A 17,432-nucleotide genomic window follows, 5' to 3' on the forward strand; every position below is an offset into this window, starting at 1 on the left:
TTTTTATGGTGATGAAAATGTTCTAAAATTGTGGTGATGGTTGCACAACTCTGTGAATACACTAAAAACCTCTGAATTATGCACTTTCAGTGGGTAAATTGTATACGGCATGTGAACTATATCTCAATCAAGCTGTTCTTAAAAAACTTCATAAACTTATTATAAAATGTTTCAAAAACATAAAAGAATATATTGACTCTGTCCACCCATGATCCAGTTTTAAGAAATTTTTCCATATTTGCCTCAGATATTTGAAAGAAAATAAATTAGTATCCATTGGTGTGTACCTCACTCTGCCCATCCTCCACCCTTCCTTTTCAGAGGTTTGATGTTTGTTTAATCACAATGCATCTCTTTATACTTTCACCACATATGTATGTATCCATAAACAATACGTTTATTTTGCCTGGTTTGGAACTTGATATAAATGGGAATCATAATTTATATGCAGGAAATTCATAGGTCTTAAATGTAGTTTGATGAGTTCTGACAAATGCATGCTACTGTATGTATTTCTTTTATTTTGCTTCTTTGGCTTATTTAATATTATGTCGTGAGGTGCATCCAGTTGTCATGAACAGTTGTGCCATTTTGCTGCATGGCAATCCATTGTATGGATGTACCACAATTTACACATTCTGATGGACAACCAGGTTTTTTCCCAAGGTTTTACTATTTTTTGTGTGTATGTGTGAGGAAGATTGGTCCTGAGCTAACATCTGTTGCCAATCTTCCTCTTTTTGCTTGAGGAACATTGTCCCTGAGCTAACATCTGTGCCAAGCTTCCCCTACTTTGTATGTGGGACGCCACCACAGCATGGCTTGATGAGTGTTGTGCAGGTCCGCACCCAGGATCCGAACCCGCAAACCCTGGACTGCCGGAGCAGAGCACGCGAACTTAACCACTACGCCACCAGACCAGCCAATTTACTATTTTTTAAAATGTTTTTATGAATGTTCTAGTACATGCAACCTTCTTGTGGACAAGTGTTTCTCTGGGGTATATACTTAGAAATGAAATTGTTCAGCGATAGTATATGCAAATCTTAAACTTTATTAGACACTGCCATATCATTTTCCAAAGTGGTTGTACCAGTTTATATGGCCAACAGCAGTCTATAGGAATTCTTGTTGCTCCTATACAGCCTTAACTAACACTCGGTATTGCTAGAATTTTTAGTTTTTGCAAGCATAATAGGTGTAAAATTAAATCTCATTATTGTGATTTTAATTTGCATTTCCCTGAGTACTACTGAGGCTAAAACCTTCTCATATTTATTAGCCACTTGGGTTTCCTATTCTATAAATGTTCTCTTCATGTCCTTCACACATTTATTTCAACTGGGTTGTTTCGCATAACAACAACTATATCAAAGGGTTTAAATAGTATCAAATCTTTTGACTTGAAACCTTCTTCTAAAGAGCTGTTCTAAATTATGCTCCCAACAGGAGCAATATTTAATAAATATGATGAGTGAAAACTGACATCTTGGCTTCATTTGTATTTTCTAAATTACTAGAAAGATGGAATGGTTTTCATATATTAACCACGATATTTCCTCTATTGTGAATTGCTTATTTATGTCCTTTACTCATTTACCTATTAGTGTCACAGTGGGGTTTGAAAAAATCAATTTGTATGAGCTTTTAAAATACAAAGGATAAATATTTTGTCATATTTATCTGACTGTCCTAGTCTGCCTTTTAAATTTGTTTCTTAACATACAAAGAACTTCAAACTTAAATTATTCAAAATTATCTTGTCCTCTGTAATTTTTTTCCAAATTTTTAAACTCAGAAAGTCTTCTCCCATCTAGTGGTTATATATTTCTGGTTTTTCTCCTAATATTAACATGAAGCATGTGGGTTTTTTTAATTTAATTGTTTCACCTACCTGGATATGTGTGATACATATTGTCAAACTGATTTCACACAGCTAACAAATTATCTACCCTGCCAGTGGACATGTTAGTTTAAAAGAAAGAAAAGGAAAGCAGAAAGGCCACCAGAGAACTACCTATATTTAGACTGGAGTGAGAGAAGGACTGCTCTGATATTTATGTTACAGACTAGGTTTTCTTTGGAGGCAGAAGAATCAAGAGTCATAGGAAAGTAAAAAAGCAAAATAATTTGGTCAGAGTTCAGATTAAGAGGATTTCCTGGCCTCTGAATGAGTCCAAACAAAGTAAAAATAACTAGACTTTCAAACTAATAATGGGAAACAAATTTCATTCCCAAAAGAACAAAATGACATAAAATATATACTTTAGATCTATATTAAATAGAAACAAAATGACGATGATGAAAGGACAAAAAAAGGAAAAAGATAACAACGATAGAAGGGAGGGGCAAACTACAAAAAATATAGTAAAGAAACAGATAAATATGAAGTATCAAGAGTCTCAGTAGTTAAACCTTTTGTTTTTCGTGCTTATAACTTAAGTTACAACTCTGTTCTTAGTGTTTGTTCTGAAAACCCAACCGTTCTTTTTCCTGAAACCATTAGAGGCTCAACTAGGAAAAGCTGTAAATGGAGAGCCTTGGGTGGTGGAGGACAGATGTTTCCCGGGGTGTAAAAAACTCTGGACTCAAAGTAACCATCTGCTAAAGCAGCCTCAAGCCAGGTCTGATTCATTTTTGAACTGCCATAATATCTAGCATATTTCACTCAATAAATATCTGTTCAATGGTATTACTTTAATATTCAAATGAATCCACATTTTCTACTCCTGCTCCAGACTATTAAAAATTAAACATAATTTCTCCAAATTGTGATAAAGAATTTTTATTTTCTCAAGCAGTGTAATAAACAAATCTGCACTGATTTCATTACCATTACTACATTGACTATTAACCTTTCTATTAAAAGGGAAAAACCCTAAGTTTTCTGCCATAATGATGATTTATAAAATACATCTAGGGAGCTAGATGTGAAAAATCAAAGAGCTTACCTTACTGACACCAACTTCAGGGATTCGGAGAGTATGCTCCATATCTTTTTCTCTGCAGAGATAAGTAAAACGTCTTTAATGATTTTTGAAGCATATATAGATGCAGTATTTACAGTGACATGGAAAGAATTTGTTTAAAAAGACAATGTTTTTTGTTTTAAATGTTACAATGCAAGTCTCTCACAATAAGCCCCATTTCCTAAATCCTGCTCTAAATTTCCTATTTGAAAGGAGGTTCCAGAATTACTTTTATTCTTTACATCTATTCCAGGCTAATAAACATCCAATGGGACAAAACAGCCTTTTTACTAATGTCAATCATTCCAGATCTGTAGACTATGTTTCCACTTTCATTATTACATGTGAAAGGAGCATATCTCCAAGAATTTAACATTAAGATATTGCATGAAATCTGAACTAAGGATAGATTATCTTTCCCACTGGGAAGAAAGGAAATTACTCTATTCATCATTAAAACCTACCTCTCTACCAAGGTGATTATGAGTTACAAAGGGGTAAAGGAAAAGAAGCAGAGAAGGAGGCCAATACTGGGTTTCAGTAAGTAAGTTAAACCAGTACAAAGGGTAAGAAAATAACAAAATCACCGTGAAAGGTATCACCAAGATTTTCTCTCTTCACATAGGCAGTCCTCTTTCGGGACCATGAAGTCATAACCTTGATTTATTTTCAAAAGCAACTGACGAGAGGTAAGTGTCAATAATACTTTTTGAGTGGGAAAGGGAGGGACATGGATGTCATATTTTGCCTATTCAACAAGTACCATGTACATTACATGATGATTGCTCAATAAATGTACAATCCATTGGAATAAGACAAACAAATACAATAATATTAAACATTTTTACCTTCCAATTGTAGCAGGGTTTACAGCTGTAATGATAAAAAGTGATCCTGTCTGCAACACTGGTGACCTAATAACAATTACTCTAATACATGGGGGCCAAATTTTTTCTTCATCTGCCAAAGAAAGAAGTGGGTAAATATTGATTCAAATGCTATGGAAAAAAATTAGAAATGTCTACGGATAAGTAGGAGGCATCCATAAAATAAAAATGTATTGATCCAGAATCTTACAACCTTCTTAAATTCTGCTATATGACATATCCAATGAGAAAGGCTTAACCATGCTATCAATTTAAAGTAATCAACCTAAAAGTATTCAGCAAATTCAGTATCTATCACAATTATAAAACAACCAACTCTCTCTTTTTTAAGGTCTTGGAATTTGAAAATATCCCAAACAAGCATTTTTATATTAAGTCAGAAAAACTGAGTCCACCTTTTAAAAAAAAAGTAAGAGAAATTCCATTAAGAACAAAATAAGCTCAATACTCTAATATGAAATCCTGAGTTTTAAAATTATGTTTTCATTCTCAAGTAAAATAATATTAGATTTACTATAATACCTATGTAGCTGAATTCATGGACTACACTTTTCAAAGGCAATTTGTTCTTTCCCCCTCAATTACAAAAGTGGACTACAAATATCTAACCCACTAAAATAGACTTAATACATACTTTAGGATTAGAATGGAGGTAACCTGGTATTTTGTTCTACTGACTAGGCCATTCATGCAATGAAACTTTAAGGTCCAAGTATTTGCCATTTATTCACAGCCTCTCTGAAAATAACCAAGTGGTAGCCCACAAAATTTTCAATGTCATTAAAATAATCAGTTTAAAACAATCAGTTTACTTTTTGGCAGATATATTATACGAGTTACTAACATTTTTAACTGTGTTGCTTTTCTACAATGACCAGACTGGGTTATTTAGGTAAAACTGAATACTCACCTTCATCCTCAGTATCTTCTGCAGTTACATTGTCTTCACTGGTCATGTCTTCATCGTAACTGTCCTCGGTCTGAGAATCTGTAATTTCACCTTCTTCTGGTTCACTATCAGTCTCTATGATTTTCTCCTCTTTAAATGAAGTCGAATTATAGATGTTTTCATTAAGAGGAGATTCTATAGTCTTTCCACTAACTGGAACAGTCAATTTGGGGGGACTATTTTTGTAACGAATGTCTATTTTGGGCTTCTTTTTCATATTTGCAAAATCTTCTCCCTCACTGCAGCTTATATATTCAACACTGGATGCTTTTTGATCCTCCAAATTCAAATCCTGGAAAGAGGTTGGTAGGGAGGTGGGAACAGGGGAGAATAATCTTAAACATGACCATCTTATGTCTAATGCTAAATGTTTCAATGAATTAGTGAAGATACATGTACAATGAAAAAACAATAACTATTACCTGTATATCCTCTTCCTCTCATGTTCTCTTTCTTGATTAATGACATTACCATCCACTTACCATCCACACCAAAAATCTTACAGTTATCTTTGACATCACCTTAACCACCACATGGAATCAATTACCAAGCACTACAGACTATGTTTACAATTTATCCCAATTCTCTCTCCTTATCTATTCTCAACGTCCTAACTATCCCAGTCCAGGCCCTCATTACATATTGTTTGGACCACACAACAGCCTAGACCAATGTCGTCCAATAAAAATACAGTACAAGCCATATTTACACTTCAAAATTTTCTAGCAGCCATATTAAAAGCAGATTAAATTCATTTTATTATTTTATCTTAACCCAGTATTTACAAAATATTATCATTTACTATATATAAGTATTAACATTTATTCAATATAAAAATTATTAATGAAATATTTTACATGGATTTTATGTACTTAGTCGTCAAACCCGAGTGTAGTTTATACTTACAAAACATCTTAATCAGGACCAGCTACATTTCACATGCTCAAGAGCCACATGTAGCTAGCGGCTACCTTACTGGACAGTGCAGGCCTAGAGAATACATCTACCCCAAATTTTCTTCTTGAACTTTTAACCAATTATCAAGTCAACATACATAAAATACAGAATTGGCTTTAATTATAGCAGGGATTTAAAGATTCAAATGTACCTAATGTAACAGAACAGTAGTTTTGCTGAAATTTAGTACTTTATAGAGTTGGTTTGATAATACACAACACTTTAAAGTAGAGATGAATCAGTTACATCTCTCGCACTGCAAAATCCCAACTTACCTAGCATAAGCCTTTTATTATTTATTATACATGTATACTGGGCATGCCTTATGACAAACAAATCTATTATTTTAACCTTAGGAGAAGTAGAAAGTTATCTTCCTCTTTTTCCTTTGGTTTGTAACACACTCTTAATTTTTTCTACCTTAGAACAACATGATGGAGTGAATTCATATGTTCTTCTGCTATTTTATAAAATATGAGAGCATCTTAAAACACATATTTTTAATTACAGCATAAATTCAGTTTGGAGACTGCCTAAACATTCATGGTATGATAAACTATATGCACTTCAAGCAATACAAACTCACTGAGGACAAGAACAAGGGCAAGGAGCTGAAACCCATGAGGAGCTTTATATTTTTTTCAAGGTTTTTTTTTTTTTTTTGTGAGGAAGATCAGCCCTGAGCTAACATCCATGCTAATACTCCTCTTTTTTTTGCTAAGGAAGACCGGCTGTGAGCTAACATCTATTGCCAACGCTCCTCCTTTTTTCCTTCCCCAAAGCCCCAGTAGGTAGTTGTATGTCATAGTTGCACATCCTTTTAGTTGCTGTATGTGGGACGCGGCCTCAGCATGGCCGGACAAGCGGTGCATCGGTGCGCGCCCGGGATCCGAACCCGGGCCGCCAGCAGCAGAGCACGAGCACTTAACCGCTAAGCCACCGGGCCGGCCCCCATGAGGAGCTTTAAAGGGCACTGTGAATTATAGCAAAAATTTCCATATCTATATAGACTTAAAAAAAAAAAAGCAGTTTCCAATCTTGTATATTTTATTATTATAATACTGCTTATAGGACAACATATGCAGGGGAAAAATGAGTGAAACTGCCAGAGGTACTACTTTTTAAAAACTATTTGCCAGTCTAGAACGTTAAATATTCATTAAGAGATAAGAAACGGGGCCTACATGTGGGCACTGAGGCATATATGTACATTTCAAGTTATTTACTCCCATCTCCTCACCCGACTCCTTCCGTCCACAAAACCTCCACTTCCAAAGAGTGAGGCTCAAGAGTATTTTAAATAATAAAGAAAAAGATGATGTCTTAACTGGTCTCCCACGCTTCATAGCTACCTTTTAGAATCCTCAGGAAATTCTCAAAATTCCATCAGGGCTCTTCTTAAGACCCTGTCCTGGAGTTCACATATTTTCGAACAAGGATGGTAAAGAGGAACGGTTATGGGAACTAAGCCGGACCAAAATCTCACAGAATGCTTTACAGCTTCATTCTCTAGTTTGTCAGGAAAAGTCATTTGAGGATCCCGTATGTTCTTTTCTTAGTGCTAGGGAGAAGTACTTTCACAACCTACCCTCTCAAACAGTTCAACCACTAGTAACAGGTAGGAGTCATCAGAACAGAGGTCTTAAAAGCAAACAGAAAGATCATTTTTAGTATTTTAGTCATATACTCTTCCATTCCTAGGTATTATCAGTGAAAATAATAGAGAAGTAGAAACAAATAAAATAGAGAATAGAAAATAAATCCAACAGAATCCCAATTCTATATTTGAACTTTAGTATTATACATTTAAAAAATTTTTCTTTGGTTAAGAAGGGAAAAACAGGAGATAAAATTTCAAGAGTAAAGTATCTAATAGTTGCCACAATTCACAAAACGCCAAGAAAACAAATAAGCCTCCTCTCCTGCCTATACACCATCAACCTTATCTGATTAGGAAGCAGAAATAAGAGCACTGATAAGATTTGAAATATCCTGCTTCTTTAAATTTAACATTGTATCATAAGCATTTTTAAAATTCCCGTCTCTATAAACTACCATTTTAAGGTCTAAATAATGCTTTTCAATTAAATGTACTATCATTTTCTTACCCAATATCTTGTGGGCCATTTAAACTCTTTAATTTTTTTCTGTTCTCATAAATACTGTTGTATAATTATACAAAGGCACTTTTCTTTATGATTTTTTAAAAACATAAATTACTAAAAATGAGATTTTCCAATTAAAGAATATGAACATTTTCATGGTTATTGATACAAAGAGTCACCTATTTTCCAAAAAGATACCAATTTACACTCCTAATGAATATGTACCTAATCTATATTTGCTAGCAATGGATTTTTTTAATGTTTGCTAATATAGTAAGAAATTGCTCAATATGACTAAGAAAGTTGAACTTTATCTACATCTACTTACAAACCGTGGTTTTCTTTTCCTGTGAATTGTGCACTGACATCAACTTATCAACTGAGGACCTGAACGTTCTTCTCCCAAATTACGTAACATGAGTATTTCATCTGCCCTAAATCTACCTTCTTCAAACTTTAAGAAATTCTATTTCTAGTGACAGAATTTGTGAAAAAGTCCATGTCTGCCCCTTGAATGTTTCTTGTTTGACAGATTCTGATATCTTGTTATCTTAAGGGATAAGTTTGAAATACAGAGTTACTGAATGATTTTCAGTTTCATCAAAAATTTTGGCTTAATTATGATATCAGCATTACATAAACTTAAAAAATGATGAAGACATTACCTTTTCCTCATTTGTTGCAGAAGAATCTAGATCCTTTCTTTTCTTCTTCAATTTCTTATCTTTATTTTGTTTTGTGCCAGCAGTCTGATAAGGTTGCAAATCTACTCGAGAATGAAATTGATATCGACCACTTTCCACATCACAGTAGTAATAAATTCCAGTGGAAGGATCATAATATAGTTGATTTTCCTTTCAAAGTCAAGAAAACAGTAAGTTTTATTCACGTAAGATGAAATAAAATACAAAAATAAAAGAAATACCAAATATATTCAAATATAGTAAATGTTTTTCTTGTTAAGAACTATAGCATTTTCTGAAGGTAATGAATAACGATAACAGAATGAAAAATGCTTGTAATTTTCTAAAATACTTTACCGTTCAATATCTGCTCTAATTTTCCTAGTGGGAACAATGAATACATTTAAATATTAAATTGAATCTCATGAAACTGCCAATATATGACCATTTTTTTACCTATAGAAACAGTAATTTCATATGGCTCAATTTAATACATTACCGAAAAATAACAAGAAATCTTTCAGAAGTCATGAAAACTAAGGCATGCCTCAGAAAAAGCTGACCATACAAAAGCAACTCCAGACTCATTATTTTTACGACTACATATAACGGTTTGGCAGTATAAACTACCAAACACTCCTCTTAATGTCATAAAACAAAGATTTGCCTTTTAATGTTCATGACTAAAAGCCCTGAAGAAAAATTTGAAAATAAAATTAAGCTCATAAATACTACAAGCTAACATTCTATATAAAGAAACTGATAAACAATTGTCTTCACTAATTAATTCTATAGTAACTAAATAAGACTTATGTGTACAGTAGCCATGCATAAATAATTTTGGCAAATTGTGGATAAAAAGTAGAAAGATAAAATTATGTAATCATCTGCATTTATTAGATACTGACCAGTACTCTATAACCAACATTTAACTAAACAGCCTATATTTTATTAACATCATAAATCCATGCAGATCAGACCTGGAAATATCTTATGTGTACTGAGATTAAGCAAATAAAACTTCCTGAAAAAGAATAACTGATTTTTATAACTGTTGATACTATTGCAATTTATTGTCTTTAATCCATTTTGCAGATCTCTTACAAAAATATTTAGAATTCTCACTATCTTTCCCTCAACTAAAAAACCGAATGGAAGCTTTTTAATCTTTATTTCTAGCGATAGTAGAATTTTTATAACTCAAACCTTTTTCAATCTATTATGCCTTTCAGTCCAAAATATAGATATTTTTGAAAATATTTTAAAATTTTTATTTAATTAAAATAAAACGAAAACTAGCACCAAAAAAATGCCAAATCAATGAGGTCTCTAATTTACTGAGACATATAACCTGCAGAATGTAACTAACCATTTACAGAAGAGATGTCAGGAAGAAAGATACAGACAGGAAGGTAGAAGAATGATGAAGACTAATGTTACATACTTGAAAACTGTGTATTTTCCTAGAAACCAAATAAGTAATAGCTACTCTCTTTGGTAATAAGAGTTTAAACATTAATTTTCCACGTATTAATTAGTATTGTCAATTAGCATAGTACTGTGAAAGAAAACTTTCTCTTTACAAAGGAATTATGAAGTATACCAAGTACAAACTGACAAGCTAATGAAATCCCTTATCTAACTAAGATACTTAGTATTATCATTTTGTTCCCCAGATTAGTTAACAACAGTTCCAGTGACTGGAATGGTGAACATCTGTTCCACTTGTGGGCACTACATTCTGTAATTCCTAAGGACCAGATCACACACCCAGACCACTTGAGGCACGTGGGTATGTGAGTTCCACCATCATCATCATCAAATCCTGAACAAAATCTAACTAAGTACTAGATGTCAACAGCCATAACATTGTATTACAAATCAAGAACTTTATTTGGTTCTGTCCTAGGCAGAGGTCCATTACATTTCTGATTCCACACTAATTCTCTAGTTCTCACTGTTAACAGATTGATTTTTAAAAAGGGAAATGCTTAAAAGCCACAGAATATAAAACAATGACTAATAATAAACATGTTATTGAGAATTCAAGAAAAAAACTCCCTCTGTGGACTGAAATGGATTCATAAAGATAAAAGTATTTGAAACAAAAAAAACCTCACCCAAGCCTAGAATTAACAGTCACTTCCTCATAAATCCTATGAAAAAGTGTTAGTTTAGGTTCTTAAACATTTTACAACAATGTAGTTAACTGTCTGCTTTTATTAATAAATGTTCTAACATTTTTCGATGTTAGTTTACATATAAATGGTTATTAGACTCTCTACAATAATCTATAACAATCATAATCAACTTATTTAATTAAAAACCTAGGGCCAGCCCCGTGGCTTGGTGGTTAAGTGTGTATGCTCTGCTGCTGGCGGCCCGGGTTCGGATCCCGGGCTCGCACCGACGCACCGCTTGTCCGGCCATGCTGAGGCCGCATCCCACATATAGCAACTAGAAGGATGTGCAGCTATGACATACAACTATCTACTGGGGCTTTGGGGGGAAAAAAATAAGTAAATAAAATAAAATAAAATAAAATAAAAGCTAGAAGTGTAGCATCATAAGCTATTTTATAATTCTTTATTCTTGTCAAATAGCTTTGAATCAAACTATTTCTAAGCACAGCTTCCTGTTTTTCTTAGGGTTTAATATTTGGTATCAAGCAGCTAAGTGTACAACCACAGAGTATTAAAAGCTCTGAGATACTTACAGAATCATAATAGAAACCAGTGCTGCGGTCAAAATACAGACCAGTATTCTCATCATAACTGAATCCAGTCTGCGACACAGCAGCTTCTGCCGCAGCTCTCAAACTTTCAGCTAATGAGGAACCTTCTAAGGACGTATCTTCAGCTGCTAACGCAGATGCTGGCTCCTAGGTAAGATACATTCATGTCAGGTTAGACAAAAAGTTCCTTGTATCTATTTAAAAGTTAGCAGAATTTAAAATGATAGACTTAAAAGCTATTTTAATTACTAAGACTTCAATTTCTGCAATGGAAATGGATGGCTATCAATTACAATTCAATCCACTTTTAAAAATATTTACTAGTATATCAGTTAATTCAATTTTGACCCAGTTTGGAAGACACTAAAAGTGAGTGACCATCTCTCAAAAATAAATGCCTGATACCACATGAAAGCAAGCTGCAAAAAACAGACTCTGAAATATTCTTTAAGACAAATGATCTAGATTCTTTAATAATTATAGCTTGAAAGGGAAAAAAATTTAAGAGAGATAGAGGAGAAAGCTATAGATTACATGCAATATATCACACATCAAGGGGTTGTACTGTATGAACCTTACTGCCATCCTGATCCAAACAAACTGTAGAAACAAATTTATAAAACATTCAGGGAAATCTGAACAGTGGCAGGACATTTTACAGAAAGGAAGCATTAAAAAAATTTTAGTGTGAACACGCTGGGGATGGCTCCATGGAACAGCGGTTAAGTTCCCCATGCTCCGCTTCGGCGGCCCAGGTTTGTGGGTTCAGATCCCAGGCATGGACCTACACCACTCATCAGCCATGTTGTGGCAGCATCCCACATGCAAAACAGAGGAAGATTGGCACAGATGTTAGCTCAGGGTGAATCTTCCTCAAGTAAAAAAAAGGAGGAAGACTGGCAACAGGCGTTAGCTTAGAGCAAATGTTCCTCAGTGACAACAACAGAAAAACAAAAGAAACAAAAAATTTTGGTGTGAACATGGTATTGCGGTTGTTGCCCCAAAATTTTTTGGTTGAGTCAAAATATGTCAACAAATTTTGTTTTAGTTTACGTACTATACATCATAAATTTTTGGAACACAGCAGAGTAGGAAAACAATTAGATATATGAACGAGTTCTAATTTTTGTTTCTCAAAAACTGTACTTCACTGCATAATTATACACAGACTGTTTACAACTCCTGTGTATGTTTTGATGGACCAAAGAAGTCTATTTTTCTATAAAATAACAAAGAAGAAGTTCTTGGGCGTCAACAGTTTCATGTTAAGCATTTTATTACCTGTGAACGTGCAGCAAAATGGTCCTCTTGTCCACACTTAACATTTTCCGTTACATCAGTACCAGCATAAGCATCATTTTCTATTTGTGACTGGTCTTTAGAATTAAAAGTAGAAGCTTCAATATCCTGATCTTGCTGAACTGAGAGTTCAGTCACTTTATTTGGAAGACTAACATCCTTATAGTATGTTTGATAATAATAATCTGTAGCAAAAACAAATTAAGTGATATCATATTAGAATAGTGTATGTAAAAAGGACTTAATTCCAAAACATCGGCACTGAACACAAAACAGCACACACTGCAAACAAATCATATTTTTACAATTGTACACATTTTAACAGATTAACATTTATTGTGCAGATAAATCTGCAGAAGTATATATCTTTGATTCTAAAGTCACCTTCAGTAGCTGTCAAGCTAAAAAGAAAAAAAAAGGTAAGCAGATTTGGATTTTCCATAGCAAGAGGAAAAAAGAAAACAGGTAGATAGGTTGTGTTCTGTCAAAAATATCAGTAACTTTTAACAACTTCCAACCACGTACCTTAATATTGTTGCGTATCAAATGACAATGGCATAAAGACAACATGTCAGGGGTTGATTTTTCTGTCAAATTTCTCTCATGACGGTGACTTTTTAAAAAATATAATATACAGATATGTAATGTTAATACTACTGCTGTGCTTAGCAATTTAGCTAAACTATGTACTGAATAAAATAAGGCAAAACTTAATGGGAAAGATGATTTCTTGTGACCCCAATTTACTAAAACTCACTCGCTGAGTTATTTTGCCTCACAAAATGATGCCACTGATGCGGCCACAGTGGTGGACTCACCATTCCCACAAGGCCCTAAGAGACTGGCACTGAACACAACGCCAAGTGGAATGCATCAACAAGGAAACACATGCCCCTGGTCACCAGGAAGGCCAGACATGAGAGTAGATGGCTCTCAGCATGGCAAAAATTACTCAGTGAATGTGCCACTGAAAACACATTAGCAGTATTACGCATTTATAAGAAGGACAATACATTTCTACTTTCCCTCCAGAAGAGCAAACAGATTATCTGAAAATACCAAATTATATGGAGAGAAGTCAACATTATAACAGTTCTCATATTTATCTAGATGTTTATCTACTTTACATTTAAACACAACTCCACATTAGCATGATCTGAATGTAACAGTACTAGGACATCTTCACTACAAAGCTAATACCTGAGATTGACCAAGGAGGGTGGTTCTCTGTTTGTACTTCTACATCAGACTTGTTATTATCTTTGTTTCTCCCACAATGGAGTATTTTACTGAGCTCTTCTACCTGAAAGAAAACAACAAGGCTTTAGGAAAAATAAATCATATAGCCATCTAATATACACGTCATTCTCTTGAAATTACAATAATTACCTTCCTTGGTAAAAGTTTTAGAGAAGTACCAAGAGCAGCTAGTTTCCTTTTCAGAAAAACTGAAGATACTATAATTGACTTGCTTTCATCTTTTATGTGTGCAAAGGGGAATGTTTTTATTCTTATACACTCTTGCTTAACTTCAAAATATCCCCTCCAAAAATCAGACTGACTAAATTAATAGGACTCTGTGAACAAGATCCTTTATTTCTAACAAACAAGAATATTTTTATACTAATATTTTAATTTGTCAGTCCTCCCTAAAGAATTAGGAAAAAAATATTAACTCCCACTTGTTGAATTAAATTATCTAATAGCATTCAGTGTCCTCCACCTGAAATAACTGTTCACTTAAATATATTAATGCCACTCATAAACTTGAATATACTTTTTTTCTTCACTTGGTAGTCTTATGTGTAAATAACTGCAGAAGGGAATGGAGATGACTCCCTCAGAGGGACGTCTGTCCTCCCTGAGCCTCACTGAATGCCAAGGCCAGAGCTACAGAGTGCAAAAACACCCACAAGCAGACGAGGAGCAGCCTCATCCATTCACCTCAGTCGGACAGGATCTCAATATGAGACAACGTCTATCATAAGCATGCAACTGACTAAAAAACAGGCTTCTAAATATTTATTTAATGATATAGAGAGCTTAAAAAGAGAAAGGTGATAAAACTGATTATATACAGATTATCTAGGCACTTCATAAATTATCAGATCTGCTACTACCAAGGCGGGAACTAAGGGGAAGCAAACAAGGCACCTAGGGCATAAAATTTAAGGAGGCACTCACTTTCAGCTTCATGCAAGTACAGAGTTGGCACCTGAGAATGAGTGCCCCCTTAAATTTTGCACCCTAGGCTACTGATTGCCTTGCCCTAGTCCTGGATCTGGCTACTACCACCATTACTAAGAACTAGATCATTTATTTGGTATCTGCTACACGCTAGGCACTATACTTGGTACTCTGGATGACATCTCATTAATTGTTACAACCACCTTACAAATCAGTTGTCCTAATCTCCATTATACACTTGAGAAATCTAAAGAGACAAAGTATTCTGCACAAGGCTTTTTTGACTCCAAAGCCTGTAGATATTATGTTTTTCTACTAGTTCCCCTCAGTTCTCAAGCCAACTTTTTACTGCTCCAGATAAAACACAATTGACTAATTTAGGATGACAGCTGACCACCAAACTCCACCCACCACCAGGGGAGGCTGACTAGGAAGAGAGTAAGGAGGAGTTATTACTATCACCAATAGAGTCGAGACTTTCTATACATTCCAATTTTTCCTGTTATACCACCATCCAATTAACACTAATAACCAAAATGCTGGCTCTTCAAGGATTAGCAAAAATATTTTCTTTTAGGATCTCTATAGCAAGCAGTACTTTAACAATTCAGAATTATAAAAGGGTTTTTTAAAAGGCTGTCATATTTTGCTCCCCTTCCCCCCCACGATATTTTAACCATATCTGCAGTCTCCTAGCACAGTCCTTATGCATTGTAGGCATAAGGACTCAAAAACTAGCTGTTGAGTCAACAAACACAAACTTTCTACAATGTCATAATATTAACAACTTTATACATGTGCACACCAAGTCATTGCAACTCGGCAGTTATTTTCACAGACCATTTGATAACCAAGTACTAAGTCTGATGACGTTTTAGTGTTCAGCCCACATATGTGGTTTTAGGAAATGTACCAATATATTACAGAGGACTAGACAACAGTTTAATTGAAATTAATAATTATGTGGAAATAACTCGTTGGGACAGACTGCAACTGCCCAACAAATCGACCTGGAAAACATATTATGCTCCTGTTTAAAAGTTAAAAAAAAAAATTTTGACAGTTAAAATATTTGTCTTCACTGTATTTTATGAAGAGGAACTTAGCCGCTTAGTGTCTCTAACAAAAAAAGTTTTATCTTCCCTACTTCCACCAGAAAACTCAAGACGACAGACGCCCAGAATAACCTTACACATACATAAAACAGTCTGTTCACGCTTAATTTGATGTCACCTTCCCTGTGTGGTACCAGCATTCTCATTTTATGGGCAACTGAGGCTCGGTATGAGGCCACACATCTAGTGAGTGACAAATGGGATTCTGACCCAAGTCCAGCGCTTTACCACACTCAGAGGGAACCCACAATAAAATATTAGAAACGTGCCTACTGCCAACGGGACGGTACAGGCGAGCATGAGGACCACCTAACTCAGGCCGGCCGCGACCGCGGCTCACGCACTCATCAGGAGCGAGCGACCCGAGCTCAGGTTCGCTCCAGCGCACTTGGAACTAGAACGGCCCTGAACTTTTCCTTCTCTCACGTGTCTAAGCAGCTCTGGCCCCGCCGGGGAGCCCCTCGAGGGGCTCGCCGGGGCTGGAGCGACGCGGGCCCGGGGGCGCGCACCTGGGTGCGGAGCTCCTGGTTGTTGCTCTCGGCGCTCTGGTACAGACGCTCCGTGTGATGCAGCAGCTTCTCGATCTCCCGCACCTGCCGCTTGCAGCTCCGCAGCTCGCGTTCCAACTTCTCCACCTTCCGCCTCAGCTGGGCCAGCTCAGGCTCGGGCGACGCGGGCGGCGACGGCGCCTCGGAGGCCATGGGGCCGGCGCGAGCGGCCCGCGGGCGCGGAGGGCTGCACTCAGGCTGAGGCGGGCGCGGGCGGGCCCAGGAGCCGCGGGAGCGCGCGGGCAGCGACAGGCGGCCTCCCCGCGGCCCGGCCGCCGCGGCCCGTGGCCATGGCGCCCTGAAGCTCGCCGCCGGCAGCCGAGAGGAACCGCGGGCCACCGGCTGGGGGGGCAGCTGCGCCCGGCCCAGTCGCCCGGCTGCGAACCAAGAAAACTTTATTGGCAACTACCTTCCCCCGCGACCCGTACAGCCGCCGGAGAACGGGGAAGTGGGCGGGCCAGAGCAGCAAGGCCCAGCCGATCCTGGGCTGAACCGGAAGCGATGGCGCCCGCGGTGGGCGGGGCCGAGACGGAAGGGGAAGCGACGGGAAGCGGGAAGGGCTCCACAGGGCGCATGCGCAGTTCCCGCGGCTGGGGGGCGTGGGGCGATACTGGAAGCTGAGGCGAGCGCGGCTACGGGAGCCCTGCGGTGATGGCCAAGGTCGCAGCCTCTAGGCTCAGGGTTTTACCCTTGCCCAGTTTCAAAAAGTTTTAAAACTGTTTGCGTAGAGTGCACTTCCTAGCTCCTGTTTTACAGCTGAGAACACTGAGTCTCTGAGAAATGATTTACCAACGTTTACAGAAATCACGCTCAACCAGGACCGCAACGTGGTGTTTTGGTGCCCCGCTCGCTTAAGTCATGCTGCTGATTCCTTGAGTGTAGGCCCCCGGGGAAAGAAGGCAAACTCACTAGGTCTGACTGGCAGAGAGGAGCGTCCCTGGTGGGAAAATAAGCAGCGAGATTCTGTGGAAGCAGGAGAGGAGAAGGCTCTGCTGCGGT

At 36.7% G+C, this 17,432-nt stretch overlaps 1 protein-coding gene across 1 annotated transcript in view; it reads right to left on the reverse strand.

Moving 5' to 3' along the window:
• Positions 1–16,902, reverse strand: part of AGGF1 (angiogenic factor with G-patch and FHA domains 1) — a 29,883-nt gene extending 12,981 nt beyond the window's left edge. The window contains exons 1-8 of the mRNA XM_087430142.1: positions 16,395–16,902; positions 13,784–13,886; positions 12,566–12,768; positions 11,267–11,431; positions 8,533–8,721; positions 4,767–5,097; positions 3,818–3,929; positions 2,952–3,003 (exon numbers count right to left, since the gene is read on the reverse strand). Of these exons, the coding sequence (XP_087286268.1) occupies positions 2,952–3,003; positions 3,818–3,929; positions 4,767–5,097; positions 8,533–8,721; positions 11,267–11,431; positions 12,566–12,768; positions 13,784–13,886; positions 16,395–16,586 (1,347 nt within the window). The 5' untranslated portion in view covers positions 16,587–16,902. The remainder of the gene's footprint in view (positions 1–2,951; positions 3,004–3,817; positions 3,930–4,766; positions 5,098–8,532; positions 8,722–11,266; positions 11,432–12,565; positions 12,769–13,783; positions 13,887–16,394) is intronic.
• Positions 16,903–17,432: the final 530 nt, after the last annotated feature.

This window comes from Ceratotherium simum, chromosome 4 (assembly GCF_057802395.1).
Source record: "Ceratotherium simum simum isolate JZ-2026a chromosome 4, ASM5780239v1, whole genome shotgun sequence".
NCBI lineage: Eukaryota > Metazoa > Chordata > Mammalia > Perissodactyla > Rhinocerotidae > Ceratotherium > Ceratotherium simum.